General features: G+C 35.0%; 1 protein-coding gene across 7 annotated transcripts in view; it reads right to left on the bottom strand.

Moving 5' to 3' along the window:
* The window catches only part of UNC13C (unc-13 homolog C), a 244,707-nt gene that overhangs the window by 86,137 nt on the left and 136,696 nt on the right, over positions 1 to 21,874 (bottom strand). For all 7 annotated transcript variants that reach the window (XM_075160101.1, XM_075160104.1, XM_075160102.1 and 4 more), the window contains 6 exons: positions 20,122 to 20,237; positions 18,473 to 18,636; positions 8,244 to 8,394; positions 4,720 to 4,788; positions 3,246 to 3,335; positions 2,089 to 2,217 (listed from right to left, as the gene is read on the bottom strand). In XM_075160101.1, the coding sequence (XP_075016202.1) occupies positions 2,089 to 2,217; positions 3,246 to 3,335; positions 4,720 to 4,788; positions 8,244 to 8,394; positions 18,473 to 18,636; positions 20,122 to 20,237 (719 nt within the window). The remainder of the gene's footprint in view (positions 1 to 2,088; positions 2,218 to 3,245; positions 3,336 to 4,719; positions 4,789 to 8,243; positions 8,395 to 18,472; positions 18,637 to 20,121; positions 20,238 to 21,874) is intronic.

Below are 21,874 nucleotides of genomic sequence, written 5' to 3'. Positions count from 1 at the left end.
TCTAGAGCTGATACAAAATTTAGGTAGTAATTTGAATTACTTTATTCATCTTTCTATTAAAGCAAGATTAGTTAGATTATATTTCTCAGAATTGCCTTCCACCTGTTGTAAAACAGAAAGTTTTAGTATCTGTTATTAAGATTATATGTGATTGTTGTTTGATTACTGGTAGCGATGAGTTATTTTGAATGTGGTCTATTTATCTTAATTTTAAATTTTGCTTTTAGAACATTTTCACTAAAATTTCTTGTACTTGCTAGTGACTGTAACTCTATAGACACTTGTCTGCTTAAAGTTTCTACATATAAACTCACCTGTTGGAAACCTTGCTGAAAGAGAATAGAAGAGGCATATAAATACAGTGAAATGCAGTTAATTCAGTTTTCCAGCTGAGTGAATATTTGTTGTTTTTTTTTTTTTTAATGTTTATTTCAGGACTTCATATTGCTCTATCATTAAGTAGAGTTGTGTAAGTGAAAAATAATACAATGACAGTGCCCATCCTTCTGATCAAAAAAAAAAAATTTGGAGAGAGGCGTCACTTTAAACTTGTTTTACATTCTCCACCAAACAGAAAGGCTATAATATCCCTGCATTTTTAAACCATCTACTAAAATACTCAGGCTAAACTATTTTATGAATTCACAGAAAAAAGTAGTGAAAATTTTAAAATACAGATAAGCTTTTGCAGGTATCACAATGCTTTGCAGAAGTAAGATTACTTCACTTTTAGCTGTTTACTAAAATGGCTAGCATCTGCTGATAAACTCTGCAGACTTATGCAATACCCAGTCTAGCAACAGCTCATATTATATTTAACAGACAAGATCAAATTGCTGCAGAGTAAATGTTAGCAAGAAAACAGAACAGTTTATAAGGCAAATAGATGTGATGTCTGCAGCTGCTCCTTCTACTAGTTTATACTGCTACTCAACTTACAATATAATCTGTTGGAGAGTAAACACATACACAAGCATTCAGAGTGTGGGGTGCCTATGGGTGCTGGTGAGAAAATCTTATGTTCAAAGCTTGGGAGCTAGAGATAAGTTTTCTCATGTAACAGGAATCCAACATTAGAAAATAATTCTCATTTCAGAAAAGTTGAATATATAGCATGTACTGCCTCTCCTGAAATACAAGAATTCGTATTTTGGATTCAAGTGAAACGTGCTTTCAGATAAATTTTGATGTCTTATATCATGTAGCATGACTGTTCTTACCTATTATGTACTACACAGCAAATGTGCATTTGCCAAACAACTTAATTCATCCTTTTCAAGGCAGGAATAGTTACTTAAATACCATTTTTCCAGTGTACCACCCAGAAGGCAAAAGTAAGGAACAAGAGGTAATGTGATAAAGCAGTGATGCTCCTTTTAAACAGTTGTATAATTCTGCAGATACAAATTTCTTAATTTTAGCATTACTTATAGAATAAACTCTGGCCATATTATAGAAAAAAAAGCATTCTCAAGGCTTTTGCATGGCATTTGGAATATGACAAATGCTATAATTATTTTGTATTGACAGTTCAGCCTGACGAACTAATATTAAGAAATGTTATAGAATTATTATTCTATAATAATTATTAAGAATGTTATAGAATTATCCCCTGCTTTCCTGAAGCAGTTACTAAAGCTTGGATCCAAGCATGTATCATAGGTATTAAAATATAAGGCTGGAAAGATAGTATATAATTTTCAGCAAATGATAATGCTTCTTTTCTAAAGCTACTGAAGTGAAAGATTAGATTTTTAAAAATTATTTTCCAATTATGGATCTTAAATGAGCAGTAATCAATCTAATGGCATCTTCCCTAAAGCCACTGGACAAGTTTACAGTCATGTCTAATGTGATGACTAAGTTATGAGTTAACATTTTCATTTTGAAACTCATCTTGTTAAACATTTTAGAGTTCATAGCCATCTGTGGGTTTATTTATAATATATTGCTCCTTCTCACATAAATAAAATGAAAACAACCCGAGTGCTTTGATATGAAGGAACACTGGAATGCTTTGTATTTACTTATGGTAAACTAACAATAATGAATGAACAATAGCATGAAACAAGTTCATATTGGCCTTACCTGATCCACTAACTGGGAGTAGAGGTCATAGCAATTGTCAAAAATATATTTATATGTTGAGTCCAGACAGGCTCTTACACAGTCTTTCACTACAGTACTGGCTCGAGGTGGGCTCTGCAATTCAAGGACCTAATAAAATATTTAATAAATGGTAGAATGTCAGAATTAGATTGAACACAAAAAATCCAAGTGTTGCAATGAATGTGTTTCTGTAAGACAGAATGAAAAGGGTTGAAATATAACAATGATAAAAATATTTAAAATTGTGTTGACTTAAGGTGATTTTAGTTTAAAGATGCACTAAAACACATACTTAAGTTAAGCAAGTAGATTGTATCACTAAGTTTTATTTGAATGAGATTATTCATATGATTAAAGAAGCATACATGCCCAAGGGTTTACCAAAGGGTTTTTCCATTATTTAGGAAATAATTAAAGCATATAATTATGTGCTTTCCTCTGAATAAGATTATCAGCCAAATAGCTCTTCATTTTTTAAAGCAAAGGGTTCAGCTTTTTACCCCACTTTAGGATACATTAATTTGAATTTCAACTTAATGGATTATTTTAATTATCTTTATGAAGTGCCTAACAGTGAAATCACATGCTATTGCGACAAACATTGTTTTGTGCTTCTGTATTTTCATCCAGTAGTATCAGTGTCTACCATTCCATTCTAAAAATATTTCAGAACTTGACCATGTAGATATCAACATCTGGAGTGACTAAAGCAAGTAGAGTTATCAGACTTATTTTGCTGTTTGACATGTGATATTACGATACTACTAGGAAAACGTTATTCTATATGCCTATATACATGTTTCTAAGGAGTTCAATTGAGTTTGCTTTATATGACTTGACTTTAAATGAACTAAAAAGGTAAATTTTTTGTTTCCTTCAGGAGATGTAAAAATAATTGTTAAAAGAGGAAAAGATAGTTGTTTATTTTCCAAAGATAATGGCTTTTACCACATTGCTAATACAAAGTATGAATAAGATGACTTTGCTTCAATGATCTTCAGTAAATTGAGAGATTTAATTTAAAACTGAAGAAGATTAATTGATTAAGAGTATTAAATAGAGTATGATTTTCCTGGAAAATAAAAGGCAACAGCACTTTTTTTTTTTAGAGTCATTGTGCAAATAAAGGACAATACCTTCATTCGAAAAAAAGTAATGCTGGTAAGCAGGTCCACAGTTGATTTCAGATCTTGGAGTCTTTCAGAATTGCTGGCAGGAAAATTATCCTGGTGAATCAGGAAGAGAGGAATCATGTGAAATTGGAGTTACAGGTAAGATCCTTGAACTGCTAGGAAAAAAACCCTCTAGCAAAACGAAGATGCTTCTTGGAAGGATTAGAAAGGTTCACGTGTTACCTGAAGACAGTGATGAGTATCCCTTTGACATGAATAGGAACACTTCTGATAATGCTCCTGTATTTGTAACATGAATGATTTAAAATATTGTGATATTTTCAAAACACTAATGGAGTAAAAAATACTACAAAAAGACTGGAAAATGTTGCTAATGAAAATCATTTATGGGTTCTCCATGGTACATAAATCACTTGTAGGCATAAATGCAGTAGTAAGCTTAATGAAGAAATCATAAATGAAATTTTTGCTATGATGTCTAGGTAAATGGGAAGACTGATGGGAAGTAGTGTTATTTAAATGGCTTCATACTAACGAAACATCAGCCAAATATCCTCAATATCCAATGTTATCCAATATTATCTGGATAACATTCTTCAAAATTAAAAGATCCTAGAATGAACATATCTGCTGCATGAAGAATATGGTCTTAAAAACGGAGTATGTGCAACTTCTACTACCTCTAATGCCTTGGGGTTCTTTTAAATACTCCCTTTCTCCTTCAGTTTTAGAAATCAGGTCAGATGAACAGAGAAGTCCCTGTTCTTTGGAGAGGGGAGGCTGCCACTCCTAGAAGCTGAAAGGAGAGCCATAGCTGATCGAGCCCTAATTGCTTATGTATCATCCAAAAGTTTCATGATCCAGTGGAATGGAAAAGGAGTTCAGAACAGTATGATAACTGGCAGGTATTCAGTGCATGCTTCTTTCCTGAAAGGCTGGGTTTGGAGCGTACCTCAGTGGAAAGAGCTTCCATGAGGCAGAAATGAAACTGGAATTCCTGCCATGTAGAAAAAGGAGGAGTCAAGTCTCTTTCAACATTGCTAGGATCTTAGCATGAAAGTTGTAGCAAAGATGTTAGCTTCTCAGAATAAATACAGCAGTAACTGCAATTTTCACTACATAAGTCAGTGAAGGTAATTCCCAGATGAATTAACTTAATCAAGTTATGGATTAAGTTAACCAAAGTTATTGACTCCTACTCTTTCTTGCATGTCTGCTCATCCCTTGACCTATTCCTAGCTTTTGGAAAGAAAATAATAACTTTTTTCAAATTGGAAAAACATTGTTGTTAAACTGCTTAAATTCTGAAAGTTTTTGTTCCAAAGGATCGGGGTCTTATGTCAGCACTCAATATTTTCAACTTCTATGCCACAAGAGGGATTAATCTCTAAAACTTCTTTAAGCAGATAAAGCACACAAGGATATTTACACAAAAAAACATTTGAGTTTTCCTCCAGATAGAATACGTTGCACATACCCTGTATTTAGATAAATCAATCCTCAGAGAATTGTGCAATTGATCCAGCAGTTTTATGAACTTTTCCCTCTGTAAAAAGAAAACAAGAATATGTTGCATAAGAATTTGCAGTTCCTGTAATTGGTGGATTTTTAGAAAGCTGCTTTCCATTCTTATTTGAAAAATAGATTGTTTTCCATTGTTTCATATAAAAGTGCTGGTATGAGATACCTGTGTTTCAAGGCCAGGCAATGTATTTTTTATTCACTTTATTTTCCCTTTCTGTCCTATATTGTGATTTACCTGGTATGCATTCAACACTGTGCACCTGTGCAATACATTAGCGAGGTGACATACTTTCCTATGCAGCGTTTTCCTTTCTTAATGACTGGTGCATTGTTAAATAACTCAAAATATCTAGAAATTGAAAAGCATTGCCTGATGTCACTGACCAAAAATGCGATAACAGCATCAATTCAGTATAAAATCCAAAGTTTTAAGTTATGTTAGCAAGGCTTATTAAAAACAGATAAGCTTGTTAAATTTCTATATTTGCCTTGTACTTGCTTACACTCTTGAAGAAAGCACTTGCCCCCTTCTCTTTAATGTGTAAGAAATGATGCTCATCTACAACAGAATTTGGTGTAAAATTATGATGGAAACTTATACTTCAGAAACAGTGGCTTTTGTAAGAATAAGCTAAGTAATACCATGCAGTTATAGTTTTCCCCTTCAAATGTGGAGATTAACTTGTTATCTTGATAGTTGAAGGTGCAGTGAAAACATTTTGCTGTGAGATAGTCAGCTGAGTTGTGCCATTCTCAAGTAATACTAATGAGAGCTTTAATTACCAATCTTCATGTTAGAACATATTCCATAGTCCACTGCACAAAATTAGTGTAGAAATCCTTGCCAGCCTACGTGAAAGCAGCAGGCTGGTGGAAGTAGCAAGATCTTATAGCTCTCAGAATGCATGATTGACACACCATCCCTGAAATATGATCAGCACTAATACGAAAATAGAGTTCTTTGTGCACTGTCTCTCATCAGTGGAGCACTAACCTACACCAAAAGCCACTAATTTGGCACAGTTCTCTTAAGGGATCATCAAAAGGGAACTTTTTTGTCAGGTTATAAATCTGTACTGAAATACTCAGTCTGTCAAATCCTTCCCGGTTGTAGCCTGAGGACTTGAATTTGAGATGTTCTTTTTGATGAATGATGTGCAGCTACCCACTAACAAATGCCTTTTGACCCAAGAGAGAAAAATAATCTCATATTTTGCCTATAAGTCAATTGTTTGAAAAAAGAGCTCCGAATCTTTATTAGTGGTGTTTACTACTGTCTTTCCATCCATCTGTTGAACTGTGAATTGGATTGGGATTTGCGTCAATGGTAAACTGGCATTAACATCAGAGAGAGGACTTAATCTCCATCCGATCTGAGGATGATCATTAGTTAGTTCTGATCATTAGAAAAATGGAACAAAACCCAGAAAATCCAGCAAGAACATTCTAAATTTCAAAAGCTGGATCAAACTCAAAAGTCTAGTAGAACTTGAACATTGAAAGAGTAGCCTTGTTTCAACAAAGATGTAGAGTCATTCCATAATAAACTATCGATTAGCTTATAAAAGAAAACCTGAATAAGAACAGAGCAATATTGTGCTGTCATGGTAATACAATAATTAAATCATAAATATTCTGATAGTGCTTTTCATCTATAAAACTTTTTTACTTTATAGTAATGGAGCAATGTTAATATTCCTCTTTCAAAGCAAACCTCTAGCAGCAGGAGATAAAGTTCCAGTTCAAGAACATGCTGTCTCCAAACTAAAGATCCAACACTGGGTACCATTTATATCTGAGGACTTCCACCAGACTTAACATTTAAAAGAAAAATAAATTGATATTTAGAGTAAATTTGTCTCAAAAAATATTACTGAATGGACCTGAAAATAATGTCTTAATGGATTTTTTTTTTTTTTAACAGACTTATGACATCCCTTATTTTGAAAATATATTAATGTTAGTACTACTTTAGGAGTATTTAGAACTAACTGTTGACTATTTACGGCTGTAAGCAGTAGCATCAGATCCTAAGAACGTTCAAGATTCAGCAATAATAAGAAAAATCTATCCTTAGTATTACCACTACACAAAGTGAGTTTTATAGATATAAGTTCTATCTCAAAGGTACTTGTGCATGAAATACAAACTAATATTTAGTTTCAACTATTTGAGGCCCTGTATGAAAAAATTATGCAGGAATGCTATACTTAATACACTGTTTGCTACAAATCAAAATTTGTTTTAGCATCCAGAGCAAATTTTCTTTACAAAACTAAACATTTACACTTTTTTCCAGGCATGTATTGAATTACTTTACTGAGCATAGTCTGATAATTGTGTTTCTGACTTCTGATGGGAAGACAAAAGCAAAACCAGAATTAAGTCTTCCTTGGTTTACTAGTCCAAATGTATAATTTCATAATGTTATCTTGAAAATCCTTAAATTCATAATGTTTCTATTATTCTTAATACTGGAGAAGAGCATGAGTACCTCTAACGCTACTTCAAACAAATATAATTTATATTGAATAAATTTTAATTATGTTTAATATTTTATTTCATGTCAGTAAATAGTATTTTAGAAAACATTATCATGTTTTCATAGCTACTGTTAAATGAAAAATAGCTTTGATATCAGCCATACAAATAACAGCCATACAAAGAAAAGAGGAAGGAATGAATGCATTTTTCAGCATCAAATTGTGTTTCTACTCTATCTCTGATTATGTAAGGTGTAATAGTAGAGATATGAAAACAACCTCTTTGAATTATTGCTCTCCCTTCCTGCTTTCATCTCCCCAGTGAGGGTAGTTAAACAAATTAGAATACAAAGTGAATGTATCTTTATTTTTTATCATGTTCAAAGACTAGGAAGTCCGCACTCTGAGATACTTATCTACAGAAGAAAAGTTAGCGACAACAAAAAAAGTACTACCACATCCTGAGATGCTGGTATTCCTCCTAAAAGTTCTGATACCTAAATCCAGGACTTGGACAATATACCATTATTTCAGCAAAAATAAAAGTCCATCATTATAGGCTCTTGTGAGAAAAAGAATAGTATTTATGGCTAGATCCATTAGGTTAATATGAGTTCGCTGATGACACATAGCCCAAGAAAGCAATTGCAACCGATACTTAGTCTAGAGCATTTAGTAGTTTGCAAGCCCCACTGCAATAAAAACAAAAACTGATTGTTGAAAATTTTAGTACTATGCATGTGTGCCAGTGCTTTCTACCCTATATGCCTTACATATCACTATATAAGGAACTGAATAGTATCTTCTCTAGCTTTTATAGTGATCGATTGTAAAGACTCAGGGAAAAATTTTCAAAAACTAATAGCAACTCTTATTCTTTAAAATGACCAACTTTTTAAAAATGGTTGAATTTATAAGTTAATATGGTATTATATATTAGAAAAAAAAAACAACAATGAGGATAGTATTCTATTAAAAAAGAAAATCTACTTACCCCAAAGTTAGTAGCTGCAAACCGATCTGAGGCAGATACATTAGTTGCTGCTGTAGTATGAGCATAGAAAGCATTTATGTTGGCCAACAATGTACTCATAACTGCTGGAACACCAGGGCACATATATTTAGAAGATAGACAGGAAAAGTGCCTACAATTCAAACAAACTGACAGTTATTAAAGATGGCAAAGATTCTGCCCTTTCTCTCACCACAATTTCTTTTCAGCTCCATTGATGTAACTTTCAAGCTACCTCATGGACAATTGTCCAGATACACATGAGGAAAATCCAGACATTTGATATAATTGCCACTTATGGCACACTGATATTTTCAAATGGAACACATCAGATTCACATTTGCTTCTTACTCTGTTAATCCTAAATACAAAACCATGATTTAACTATCTTAATTGCTATTGAGCAAAACATTCATTATTAAACACAAACTTAAAATCAAACACGAACTTATCATCATAAAAGGCCACAAGAGATCTATAAGTGGAGAAGAATTTAATTGATGCCAACAAAAAGACTCAAACCAGCATTTCATTTTGGCTTGTATTTTAGGCTACATTGTTAATGAAACATGAGGCATCAAGCAACTTCTAGGTTCACCTTGATTTGATTTAGGCCATAACTGAAACAATTCCACTTTGATTCAGGCCAGTAAAGTTTAGGTAACCAGTCTGTTAAACCTGAACCAGCTGCATATTGGGAAACAATGTTTAAGAAAAGAGAAAGTCTGTCACTGAGCCCATTTGGGGCTTGAGGAGAGAAAAGGCTTTATCCCCCATTTTCTGCAGAGTCTGAGGAGATTTACATTCTCTCACAAGCCTGTAACCACTGTCCAGCTCCCTGATCTGGACTGTTTTGACCCCAGAGAGAAGCTACAGCACTGCCAGTCCTGTGGCATGGTGCTTGGACTAACAAGGGAGATTGAAGCCACAGCATATCTTTGGGCTGCACGCACACAGCATAGAAATATGGGCATTTATACAGCGAGGTACACTACTGGAATTGGGGGGGAAGCTCAGAGTGATGAACTCAGTTGGTTATTGAAGGCTGAAGCTGGCAGCAGCAGTAGGAGAAGAAGGGGAAAAGGTTGGGTGAGCCTTGTACTCCCATTAGGAACAGTTCAGTTAGAGCTGTTTTAAGGCACTTGTGAGAAGATCTGGCACTGAGCAGTTTCCTTCTGCAGTACGTAGAGCTGAATAGGTCAGAGTACAAATACTTATGCTCACATAATGTTGAATTCTACAGTAAGGAAAGGAAGAGGGGAAAGGAAGAAACTGCAACACAACGTTGCACTGCAGAATGTGAGTACAGCCAGTCCCCAGGCTGAACACCATCTCCCGCAGGACACCAGCATTTAGCCATTCCAATCTTTGGAACTTCTAACTGGAAGTATTTTTTTGGATGGAGTTCCAGCTTGTATTCAACAGAATCTTGAAAGTAAGAATTTGGGCTGAGTGCTGATCACAGACAAAATAACAGTGTGAAGTGGTTTTCTGTTTGGTTTTGAATACTTTTGACTCCCTGACTTGCTAGTAACCGTTCTGTTTCGCTTTTCTTAAAGAAACCAAAGACCATTACTGCTCAGAGAACCTCGTGCAAGCAAATGTAAGAAAACCCCAACACTGACTTCCACCCAGGTCTGAGTGTATTAAATCAGCTCTGCTTTTTAAGCTGCTTCATGGGCAACTAGAATTTATTAGGTGAACTTTTAACACTGCTGAATAGTGAGAACATAACGTCAGGTCATTTAAAAAAAAGGTAAACCTGTTGTCAATATACAGTATTCGAAGTGGGAAGTCATGTACAAGTAATTGACACTAAATTAAAAAAAAAAGTCAGAAATATGTTATGTATTCGCTTTGTTTTTTTAGAATACTAAAAAAATGCAAAGAATATATGAATTAGAGTAGGTCGTATGTTTTATTATTTTGCTAGTTCTTAAAGCTCAGAATCAGCAAAGCATTTAGACTTCTAACTTTAGTCAGACTCAAATTCTTAAATTGAAATGAAAATTGAGCCTATAGAAATTAAAAGCCTAAACAACTTGCTGTACTGCACCAGCCAAACCCAGAGTTGCAATGTAGCAGCCCTGTTTACTTGTTCAAAACAACAGGAGATGCCTGCCTATAACGTACAAAGAGCTTATAACGTAAGAAAACATGAGAGATACAAGACGGATGAAAGATCTAACACATGAGGAGAGTGAATAACATCATTGCAAAACATAAAATCTTAGTTTCAAGATTTATAGTTAGGCAGGACTGGGAGGAAGATAATAAAGGGATAAAGAGTAAATGTATAGTGATAGGAAAGAGAGTGAGGGGGATTAGGCAGAGAAAGTGATGGTGAAAATGAGTATACAGAAGAAGATGAAGAAACTCCAATCACTCTGGAGCTCTCTGTATGTGTGAAGGTCCTGGTTTGGCAGCATGCTCCTCTTAGCTGGAGTCTCTGGCTCCTCTCTACTCTTTCTCCTTAGGAGCATAAGGCGGAGCAGCGTGCCGGGCCTGAACCACCTGGGCCCCAGTGCCCATCCAAGAAAAAAAACTAACACAAGGTACAACTGAACTTCGTCGTGCTGAACGTAAGCCAAGCACCCTTAACTGCTGTCACTGCCCAAGTAATCTTCCAAACACGTCATTCAAGATTATTTGCATCTTGTATTTGGATTCCTGTTCCTAAAGATATAAAAAAATGAGGTCTTTATACTTTCTTGCAAGCCTGCACATAAACTCACTCTATGTACATTATGCTTTCTGACACCCTCTTATTGTCTCAGTGGTCCTCTAAATTCCTTCACTCTGAGGCCTGCCTCATGCTCTTGTGACTGACTCTGTTCATCATATTCCTGCTTCCTGATCTTCCAGTGCTGCAGAAACTTGTTTCTGCTGAAGAGACAGTATCTTTTCTCAGGTCTCCCACGCCACTGACTTAGTATATTTGCAGATGCCTTTTTCGTAACCCTTTGTGGTAATCTGCGATTTCACATCTGCCAAACAACTCTTCCTTCTTCTGTTAGCCTATATTTTTAAAGGCGAAATTGGGGGAATATGGAGTGAGTCAGCAGAAGGCAGCACATGAAGTCTCTCTTGCTTCTGCTTTTCAGTACTCCCCTCTCAGTGCGCAGACTCTTACTACAGATGCTCATCTACAGATTCAGAAATGGGCCTAAAAAATGCTCCAGGCTGTCAGTACCTCACATCATTCCAAACCAAGCCCTCTCCAACACTTTCATTTACTTTGCAAATGAGACATCTAAATTGTAACGTTTACTTCAGAAATCTGTGTCAGGTCACAGATATGTTAAAAAAGAAGAAAATTCCAAAACTCCCCAAGTGTCCAGGCTCAGGAATCAGTCCTCATTAATGTACCTGATATCCATTCAGTACCTAGATATCAGAAATGGACACCATAAAATTATTGACCAAACTGCTCTCCTCAACAGCCTTAGTCAATGAAACAGGCTACAGAACCTGGTAAGATATTTGAAATAGAATCAGCTACTTGCAGTAAGGTAAATATGATGCTAAACACATCCACCTACCACTACAGTTACATGATCACTATTGTCATACAGGACAAAAGTTTTGGACTCATCCCAGATGTAAAGTGTGTTTTAATTACCAGTGAGTGCTCAAAACATGCATGTAATCCATAAATTAAAGTATTTTTCTATTTTTTTCTAAAAAAAAAAGCACAAGAGATGTATACTAACCGACCCTGTAATTGGAAAGCAATTGGCTGGAAAAATTCTAAAATTGTAATTTTCTAACTCTTTTACATCTCACTCAAGATAAATCCTCTTATAATTTAAGTCATAATTCGCAAGAAAAAACCAAGTCATTAATTACTCATGTACAAATACCTAAAGAAAATCTCAGCACACATTCAAATTTTGCTACTTTAAAGCATCATCCAAAGTCTCTGAAGGACATAAGACTTCAACAGGAGTGGATACTGGGATGAATCAAGCCCTTAATCCCACTCCAAAGCTAGGCTGAGGAGCTGAATAATTGCTGGATTTTCTAGTTTACCTGGCTGGGCAAAGAGACTGGAAAAGAAGGGATCCAAGTGGGGATGGGAGGCAAGAGAGGCAGGCTCATATTAAAGAGAATCTAGGGCTACAGTCTTCATAAGTGCCGTCCTGCTGTATTTGCAACCTTTTCAAGCCAACCCACTTTGTGGGCTTTCTCTAGCATTAGACTCTTTTTAAAGTATTTTCATGCTGGGTTTATATATCACATAGTCTTGCACCGATGTGGTGATATATATCGATACTTAAAACTTGTATCATGGTAGTCATACTAAAAGTGCTTTGCAAATATTTCTCAGCGTTCCTGTAAGGTAGATCATTAAGTGCTATTATCTCCATTTTACAAAATTGAGGGAAACTGCTCAAATTTACACAGCGAATCAATAACATGGGCCAGAACTAGAACTCAGCATTCCCAGCTACGTGGCTCATAGGGATAATACTACCAAACCTTTCATTCATTGCCAGTATTTTTCAGAAGTGCTTTAAACACTGCAACATGAATCTGACAAAAGTGCAACATGGCTACCTACTCCTTAGGAAAATCTTTCATTGTATGTCACATGTTTCCTATCAACCAGAAGGACAATAATTTCCTTTGTATAAAATACAATAGTGATGTCAGGTGACTCTCACCAGTTTCAGTAACATTTAAAGTTAATGGTAATCTCACCTGATCTATTCATCACATGCATTTTGAGAAATATATGTAGAGATGATCAGAACTATTTTTTTAAAAATTGACACCAAAATAATTAACATATACTTTTACCACTGACCTTTACTTTCCAGAAATCTTCTAGTGGACCTAAAGATCCTTAGTGCATGAGGAACCCCAAGCTGGAGATAAGAAGGCACTAATAACCCCACTGGCCTTGGAGTTATACCTATAACATATGCTCCAGTAAGGGGAGGAGGCAGACAAAAGGGGCAGTTCAGCAGCAGTCACTATGTGAAAAGCCATCGAGATTGTATCAATTGTCTGCAGGGAACATGACACAGCGTAGAAAAATAGTTTGGGTCAACCTTTTAAGTTCAGCGCAGTGTCTTCCGCAGGTTCTTCTAATGATTTCACATTGAGCTACCCAAGGCCTCAACTGAGCTCTTATCTTGAAAATAAACCCAAACTGTACTAAATTTTGTGAGGAAAACTTAAACCTATTGATGTAATTTATGTTCTTATTATATTACTACACCATTCCACATGTAATTTGGTTAGTGAAATCGATGACAAAGCATCTGTGTCAAGTGACAGGTTATGTGAATTTTTGCTTCTCTCCTTCATTTAATTAAAATCTGTAAAGTTCACAGAACTTATTAAGTTTATCACATGCAATATGGGTCATGACTCTGAGAGTGCTGATAACCCAGGTAAGAAAACTGCAAGCCACCTGGCTTCCTTCTGCTTGCTAAAAGGAAACTTACTTCCTTGTTTTTGTAGGTCTCTGAAAACAGCAGCCAACAGCATGAGTTATTAACAATTTCTAGTGGGCACCTGATGTCACAGCAACCATTGCTAAGTCTCACATATTTTAGAGTAGTATTACATTGTTTAAGCTAGAGCCACATGTCTAAACCCAGGCCTGCTTGCTTCAACTTTCTTACTATGCAATTTCCTGACCAACATGCCTGTGACTCTTCCAATATTTCCGCTAGCGTGAATCGGCAAAGAAAGAAGGCTAATTAATGTGCTGTACTCGGTAAGCAAACGCTATCAATGAAAATTACTTTAATGGGTGATTTGTGTGCTTTTTGCAGTGCAGCCACATTAATTGAAGACTAGCAGAAGAAGATGGCATACTTAATGCCCATTAACCTGTTGGAATGAGAACTATGTTGCTGATTTAGAAGCATTAGGTTCTACCTGTGGTGACTCTTGCCAGTAAGAAGCAAAAATCTTAATAGAGTTTTTATTGCACTTGACTCCACTACACATAAATCCAGGATGCTGACGTTAATTTCAGTGTCTAGTCAAACACTGTTTCAATACATGCTCTGCTTTTTGCCTTCTAAAGAGAAATAAATTATGTTGAAAGATGAATGAGAGGAGGAAAATGATTTTTTTTCTTGGTGGTGGAGAGGTGGCTTAATATATGTAGGTAAATAAACTTCCAGTATGATTCTTTCAAGACATTGAATTTACTGCATAAATCATCATCCATCACTGCAGCATCAAAATAAAGGCCAGCTGGATCACTGAGCTGTTCTGCTTTTGTTAATCTGTTTTCTTCCATAACTATTTTCTTTCCTATTCTCTCACACATATGTGCTTTGACTTCTGGGAGTATATGCATATCATTCATGTAGCTAAGAGTGTCTATTTGGCTGCTATCCATCACACACACACAAAAAATCTCTTCTGACCCTTATAAGAATGGCTGTAATTGTCTTTCATTTCTTTTCCCAATACAGACTCCATGAGAAGTGGAGGAACATAATAATTATAAGAAAGAAGAGTGGATTATGGAATCTATACAGTCAAGACTTTTCAAATTGCTGCAGTTACTGCAACACAAGCAGGCTTTTTGTTGTATTCTGGTTTTGGGTCAATGGTTGATTTTCTATTCACGTGAATTCCACATCTGGTAACTTAAAAGCAGATTTCCTTGCTTAGGAACTGGGCAGTATCTTGAGAGTAAGACACTCCTTCTAAGTGGGCATCCTTTAGGGAAGAACTGTCTATATTCAGTCTCATAAAAATGTGGATGTCTCTGTCTCCAACAACAGGTGCAATCGTACTTGAATTTATTCTCTTTATAACTTTAATGAAAAAGGTCTCATTGGGGACAATGACTAAGGCAGGTAAGTAACCATCTATGTGACATCTTTTGGGTTGATATCCACATTCCAGTAAGTCTTCAGTGGTGCACAGGTAATCTCCTTCTGATCTAGAATTAACATGTTTTAAATTGCAGAAAATGCAGAATTTCTTTGCTGATGCTGGTCGAGAGAGGAAAAGAGCTGGAGCTTTATGTTTTCAGGACTTTTAGTTGGTCACCTATTAGACTGATTTTCCATGAAGCATTCAGGCACTGAAACAATGAACCAATCTAAATTCTTGTTTATCTTTGCTAAGCTACCACAATTGTGGTTGATGAGTATACTCTGTATTTGGAAAAATCAAGGCTGTCCTTTTGAAATATTATTTCTGTGCTTTAAAGGAATAATATAAATAAATATTAATTTGAGAGCCAGAAATAAATCATCAGGGTCTACTAAGAGGATTATAGATGACAAAGCCACCAGCATGAACCCGAAATGATAGACAAGTGGGGTTGTTTGTTACCATAGCAGAACAGGATGCCAAATTCTTCTAGGAAGTGGTATTTTTGGGAGACTTAATTAGATTTACATTGTGTTCAGAAATGCAGAATGGCACATGTTGCTACTCCAGCATATGCTGTCTACCCATACCTCAAAGGGTCAAGACTGCCTATCATTAAGCAGCACTGAAACTTTATATAATAGGTTATTTTAAAACTGCAAACAAATACAAATTTTAAAAATTACATTCAGACAAAAAGAGCACCTCATTAGCAACACCCTAAAACTCACTTGAGTCTGATACAGTGCCTAAGAAGCATGTGGATGCTCTCTGGGGTCTGGATCATGGGCTATGAAAGCATAGTCAGTTTTGCATTTACAAATGCAAACATTTTAATTTATAATGTTACCATTAGACATGCAATAGAAATATTCTGTAGAATAGATTCTCGAGCATAAAATGCTTAAACAATATTCCTTCGGGCCAAGTGATTACCTTCAAATTCTCTCTCTGTTGTATGGTAGAAAATTGCTTTTCTTTTAGTAGGAGCATATTGTTACCAAATGGAATCTAATCATTCCATTTTCCAAATCAAGAAGTTGTACATTTTCTCCCAGCCATTAAAGTTGTTCCAGGAGAAAAAGGTGATTTCATAAACACAAATAAAAACAACAGGTAATAGTCCAAAAGAAAATTCCCCATGACAGATCTAGTATCTTCACTACTCATCACCCCAAAGTCTGAATGCTCTTACTGAGAGAAATGTCTGCAGATGAATCAGCAAAGCAATGTTTATGAATATATATTCCTCTCCAAGCATTATTTCAGATTACATTAATTATTGATTTTATTCCTAACTTAAACAGGATGTAGCCTTAAACAGTATGTGGCCTACCCCTCAAATAGGGATTGCTCATTATTCACATGCAACATTTTAAAATGTAAATGGACATGGGGGCAATGAAATCTTGGATTTTATTTCCTGTGTAAATTACCTGTGACTACCAATATCAAATTCACTTTCTTATTACACCTGCCTTCAAATGCCTGGTTTGCAGTCATCAACAGCAAGGAAATTTCGTGGAAAAAGTACAGAAGAAAGCAAGAACAAAAAAACGACAAGCCAAAGTAGATTATTTAACTTAAAATGGCTTGGTTAGAATTTTTGAGTAAGGATTCCTGAAAAATATGCTGCAGTACTTGCCCAGCTCCATGTTAGATGTTCAGACTAAATCTACTTCCTTTTCAAGAATAACTCTATGTTATGTTATTTACTGATATAAAATTAAAGCATTTCCTTTATATGAAAATATAACCAGTCCATTTCTAACACTGTTAAATGAAAAAGCTTTTTAAGTATTCACATGTCAATTATATTGCTATTTTTGCAATGCTGACTTTTGCTACATTTGAATTTCTAAAATCAGTTTCAAACTTTCTCTGGAAAATTTCAGAGTACTGGCGTTCATCAAGACATGAAGGAAAAGAAACTTCAAAATAATTTTTCAGTTGAGGTTGTCCATCAAAAATACAGCCATGTTGTATTGAGATAATCAACTACGGGGGCTATAGTTAAGAGGAAACACTACTGCTAAATCAGTCCTGCTTTATTTCCTAAGCAAAACAGTAATAACAGCCCTCCCTTGGCATTACTTGCCAATTCATCTAATATAAAACCTTGAATTCATTTTGATACATACAGCAGGAACAACGCTATCATTTTCGAGATTAACATTTTGGTAAAAATGGCATACCAATTTAAATCAAGTTATAAAACTATAATATTATGCTAGTTAATAAGTAACATAACTCTTAATCAAGATGTAAAGACATACATGGCTAAAGAGAAGCTAAACATGAAAACCCAAATATTAATGAAACTCAGTGCATGAGTTCCTCCATATGTAGTACAGATATACAATACCACAGGGGAACTGTCAAGCTTAATTAATTCTTCTGTGCAATGTTATTTAAGGTCCTTGGAGGAAGAGCATTAAAAACATATATATTATGAATACATCCTCTACCTTTCTATTAGATGTACAGTACAATAATTCACAATAGCTATATAAAGTGAAAGACACGTTCATTGCAATAGCAGATAGTGTCATTATATCCTGCAATAAAAAGAAAACTTCACATGTTTATGTGCCTTCATACTTATTTTAAGATAATTTTTTAGGATGTACTGTAAAGAGATGGAAGAAGAGAGATACATGTTCTGATTAAAAATTTCATAATATCAGCTTTCTATAGGAAAAATTTTCCATATTTCTTCTTTAGCAGATTCATTTGGAGTCCTCTGCTTTCCTACAGCTGCAGTAGGAGCAGAATACAGTCCTTTTCACTGGCAAACTTTTCACTGGACAAATTAAGAATACATGATGGAGCTCTTGTATCCCCAGTCCTCTAAGCTTAGTGGTGCTGTGTCCTGAAGTGATCAGACAGCTACTTTAGTATGGACAATGTAGTAACAGGTTCTAATACCTTTAATACCTTAAAAATGGTTTGCATGAATTATTTACATATACTATGGATGTTTACTATAGCCATTGCTGGTGTTCAATGATGATTTCTGTACTGGAAAGGAGTACAGAGCTTGTGAAATCCTGTTCTACCATCCCAATCCCACTAGAACAGTGGAAGTCTTTCTGATCCTTGCCACATGAGTATCATAAGGATTAAGAAGTGCATTAGTCGTAATACCAGTAACAGTTTATAAAATGCTTATAATACATCTTAATTCCATTGCAGATGAGAAGCACTTCAGTGAGAATCAGATGAAGAAAAATGATAACAAGAATTTTAAAACAGGAACAGGAGTGGAGAATGAAAGCATGAAGGCTTAGAACTCATCACTTCCCTCAAACACATTCGTGACAGTAGAGTAGAAAACCAGACATAATAATACTTACGTCATAGCTTGATAAATATATTCAATTCCATAGCGCATTGCAAATTCATCTACAATTTCTTGTGCAGCATCATCAAAGTACACCTTCCAGGCTTCATCACCTCTCACTTCAGGGATTTTTACAACACCATTAGATTTAACTTCCGTCAAGTAATGGAATAGATTCTAAATGTAAGAAATGTTTCAAATAGGAATTTTCAGCTTTTAAGTGGCATTCTGAAAGTATATCCTATATAATGGTCATCAATATGTTCATTGTTAGTTTTTGGGTTTTTTTTTAGATTTTTCTGAAGACTGGCTTTAACTAGTCATCATTTGGTAAACAAAAAACCCCAAGACACTAAACACGTTTTTTGTAATGGAACTCTGGTAGCGTAGGCTTGTGATTCAGCACATTGATCTATCTCCTTCATGCAAGGTCACGTCAGTTGTCTGGCACAGAGAGACTGCAACACAAAATCGTGCAGAAACTTTCTCTTCTCTATTATATGCCCTTGCTAATGAATGAAACCATGATGTTGTAATACTCGCTACATAGTGCTTCAACTTTAATTGGATCTGTGACCAATAAATTTCAAATTCATTATTTAAGAACTGTAAGTTACAAAAAGCCTATCAAAAACATTACAGAAACCTCTCAAGTAGAGAAAGGCATGCAATAAAGTTTAGGTTTAGCAACCTTGGGACCAAAGCTAGTATATTTAATTTGATGTTAATGTCATAGAATGCTTCTCAGACTACCTAGCTCCATATGTATCCACAAACTCAGCAGCAGATTTGTTCTCCTATTTTCAGTGACCAAAAAAACCCCAAAACTTTGAAATAACTTCAGTTTTTCTAATTAGTCCATAACTGTCTTGTGGATTATCTTGAAGCAACAGAATTTTGCCATTTACTTCACAGGTCAAAACATTTGCAATATCAGGTCAAAATGTATGAGCACAAATGCCCTGAACATTGAATTTTACAAATGGTGAACAATGGGATTTTGTGGATACATACTAGTGCTGAACTTTCAACCATATATTATCTATCAGCTTTCAGAAAGTACTTGTATTTTTAGAATAGAACTTCAATGTGGATCACTGTTTGAGGGAAGAGGAATCAAATACGAAGAAAATCTTTTGAAAGACACACAGGTTTATCAGTGATGATTTTTTTTCTGTGTTGCAAAAGCAATCTAAACGATAGGAGAACCAAATTTTATATTGTCTGTGCTTCCCCTGCTTTTTCTCACTCTCTCCAAAATATGAATTAATGTAGCAGGAAAGAAGTCCTTTACAATTAATAGCTATATTTCTCTAATATACAGAAATGGTTGTGTCTTCTTGATGTTAGCAAGCATGTATGGAGCATCAAAATGCTAAAACAAAATACGGTACGGGGAGAACTTAGCTGACTCCACCTCTTCTTTTTTTTAACTCCTACTGGCAGGAATGATCTGTTGGTGTTACATTGTTCTGCCTTTGACTCTGAAACTGATATGCCATCAGCAATACAAAGTGGGAAATCTAAAATAAACTTGTCCTGAGGTGTAGCAGCAGTTATTTGTTTTGGTGTTCTAACATTCTGTAGCCTTTTTTCCTTATCCATGCAACAACTGAATAGTAATTTCTGTATAGTATGCTTTCTTTAACTTCTCTAACATACCTCATGTAGACAGGTGTACTGCACATGGTAGGGAGCAACTTTCTCTTCTCCTTTTATTTCAACATTGATTTTCAATCTAATGGCACCAGAGACAGCTGATTTATCTGTTCGCTTTTCTGAAGAGCAGAAAAATAACATATTAGTAACTACCAAGTCATATGAAAAGCTTTCATAAATCATTCTAGCTTAATAAGAAGTCCTGCTGTTGAGAACAAGAGAATTTTTTTAATACCTCACATATGGTTCAGGCCATGAAGCAGAATATCAAACTATGAAGTAAAGAATCTTTCTTATTTTATCTGCCAAATTCAAACCAGGCTGCGCAGTGCTTTATTTAACACTCTTCCCTTTTCAACAGAAATTATTTTCATTTTCTATCTGGTATCTGTACTAATTATTACTATTTTCATTATTGATATTTTCCTTCAGTTATGAAGACTTTAGCAACAACCTGAACTACTATGTCTGAGAGAAACACAAAATGTTCTGAGCAGAACTTCATTACAGCGCTAAGCTGAAACTCACAGAAGAAATTATATGAAGAACTTTGTTTACACTATCTGTACTAGTCTGTTTAGTTGCTGTCACTCATTGTGGAGGTTACTGATCTTCTTTGACTCCAATTTTGACTTTTCCAATCCACTCTAGCAGTATAACTGAGTCAATAGGTAATACAATTCTTAGGATTCTTTCACAAAGTGCTGTGATGTGAGTGGTGACGAACAGTACAATTAATAAGAATTGGTATTCCACAAATCCAATTGTTTTGTTTGAGTGTTTCACTCCTCTTTCCTCTGTATGATGTGACATGCTGCAGTTGTGTCAATGTGTGTATGTATCAGAATAAAATACGCCATTCTTTTTAGAATATCAGAATTATCACGAGCCATTTATCAGTATTTCTTTTTAGATGCTGATTGAAAGGTTTTCATTCTAGATTCTTCCTTTTTCAAAGCACATAGATTTTCAATGTTATTATTAAACTGCTTCCAGTCAAATCAGTTCAGCAAGCTTTGTTTTAAAAATCCATTTAATAATAATTTATATCAGTATTTTTATCAGTTTAAGTCACTGAAATTTTTTAAGGAATAAAATCCAGAATTCATAATGACCCAATTATCTTACCTTTAAAAAATCTCATTATAAATAGGAAATAAAGCAAGGCTTACTTTTCTTTGTCAGTGAGAAACCAAATAGTTCCCTGACACATCTATATATGTCAGCGGGAAATGAAACACTAGACAGGGAAAAAAGGACTGTTGATTAGGAAACAAATGCTCTCTAATTTCAGAAGATGATGTCACATAATTCACCTGAAGTTTTCACAGAGCAGACAACCTAGATAAAAATGTCACATTTTTATTATCAAATGTAGGAGATCAATTTTTAAAGGGCTATTCCAGAACATTCAGTGCACCCAAAGACTTTTTTAGAATTAAAGAGCAGTTGTATGCTTAGATTTAGATAAAGGAAATATATTCTGAGACACACTTTCATTGATTTATTTCTGGTTTAAAGAATGATACTTCTTAAGGCCTGTCCAGACAAGAAAGTGCAGTCATTAAGGACAATAAAGAGCATTTTGAGCTTCAGCAGGCTGTCTTCAGTTTATGACTCTGCATGTAAACACATTTGACATGTACAGAACAGAAAACTCAAGCAAGCAAGTTTCATGAAGAACCACAGGTGTAAACACAATGAAAAACAAAGATGATTAGGCCCAGAATAGTATATAAATAATTTTTTAAAATAT

The sequence above is a fragment of the Calonectris borealis genome, chromosome 11 (assembly GCF_964195595.1).
Source record: "Calonectris borealis chromosome 11, bCalBor7.hap1.2, whole genome shotgun sequence".
Classification (NCBI taxonomy): Eukaryota; Metazoa; Chordata; class Aves; order Procellariiformes; family Procellariidae; genus Calonectris; species Calonectris borealis.
This window is presented reverse-complemented; position numbering and strand designations above follow the sequence as displayed.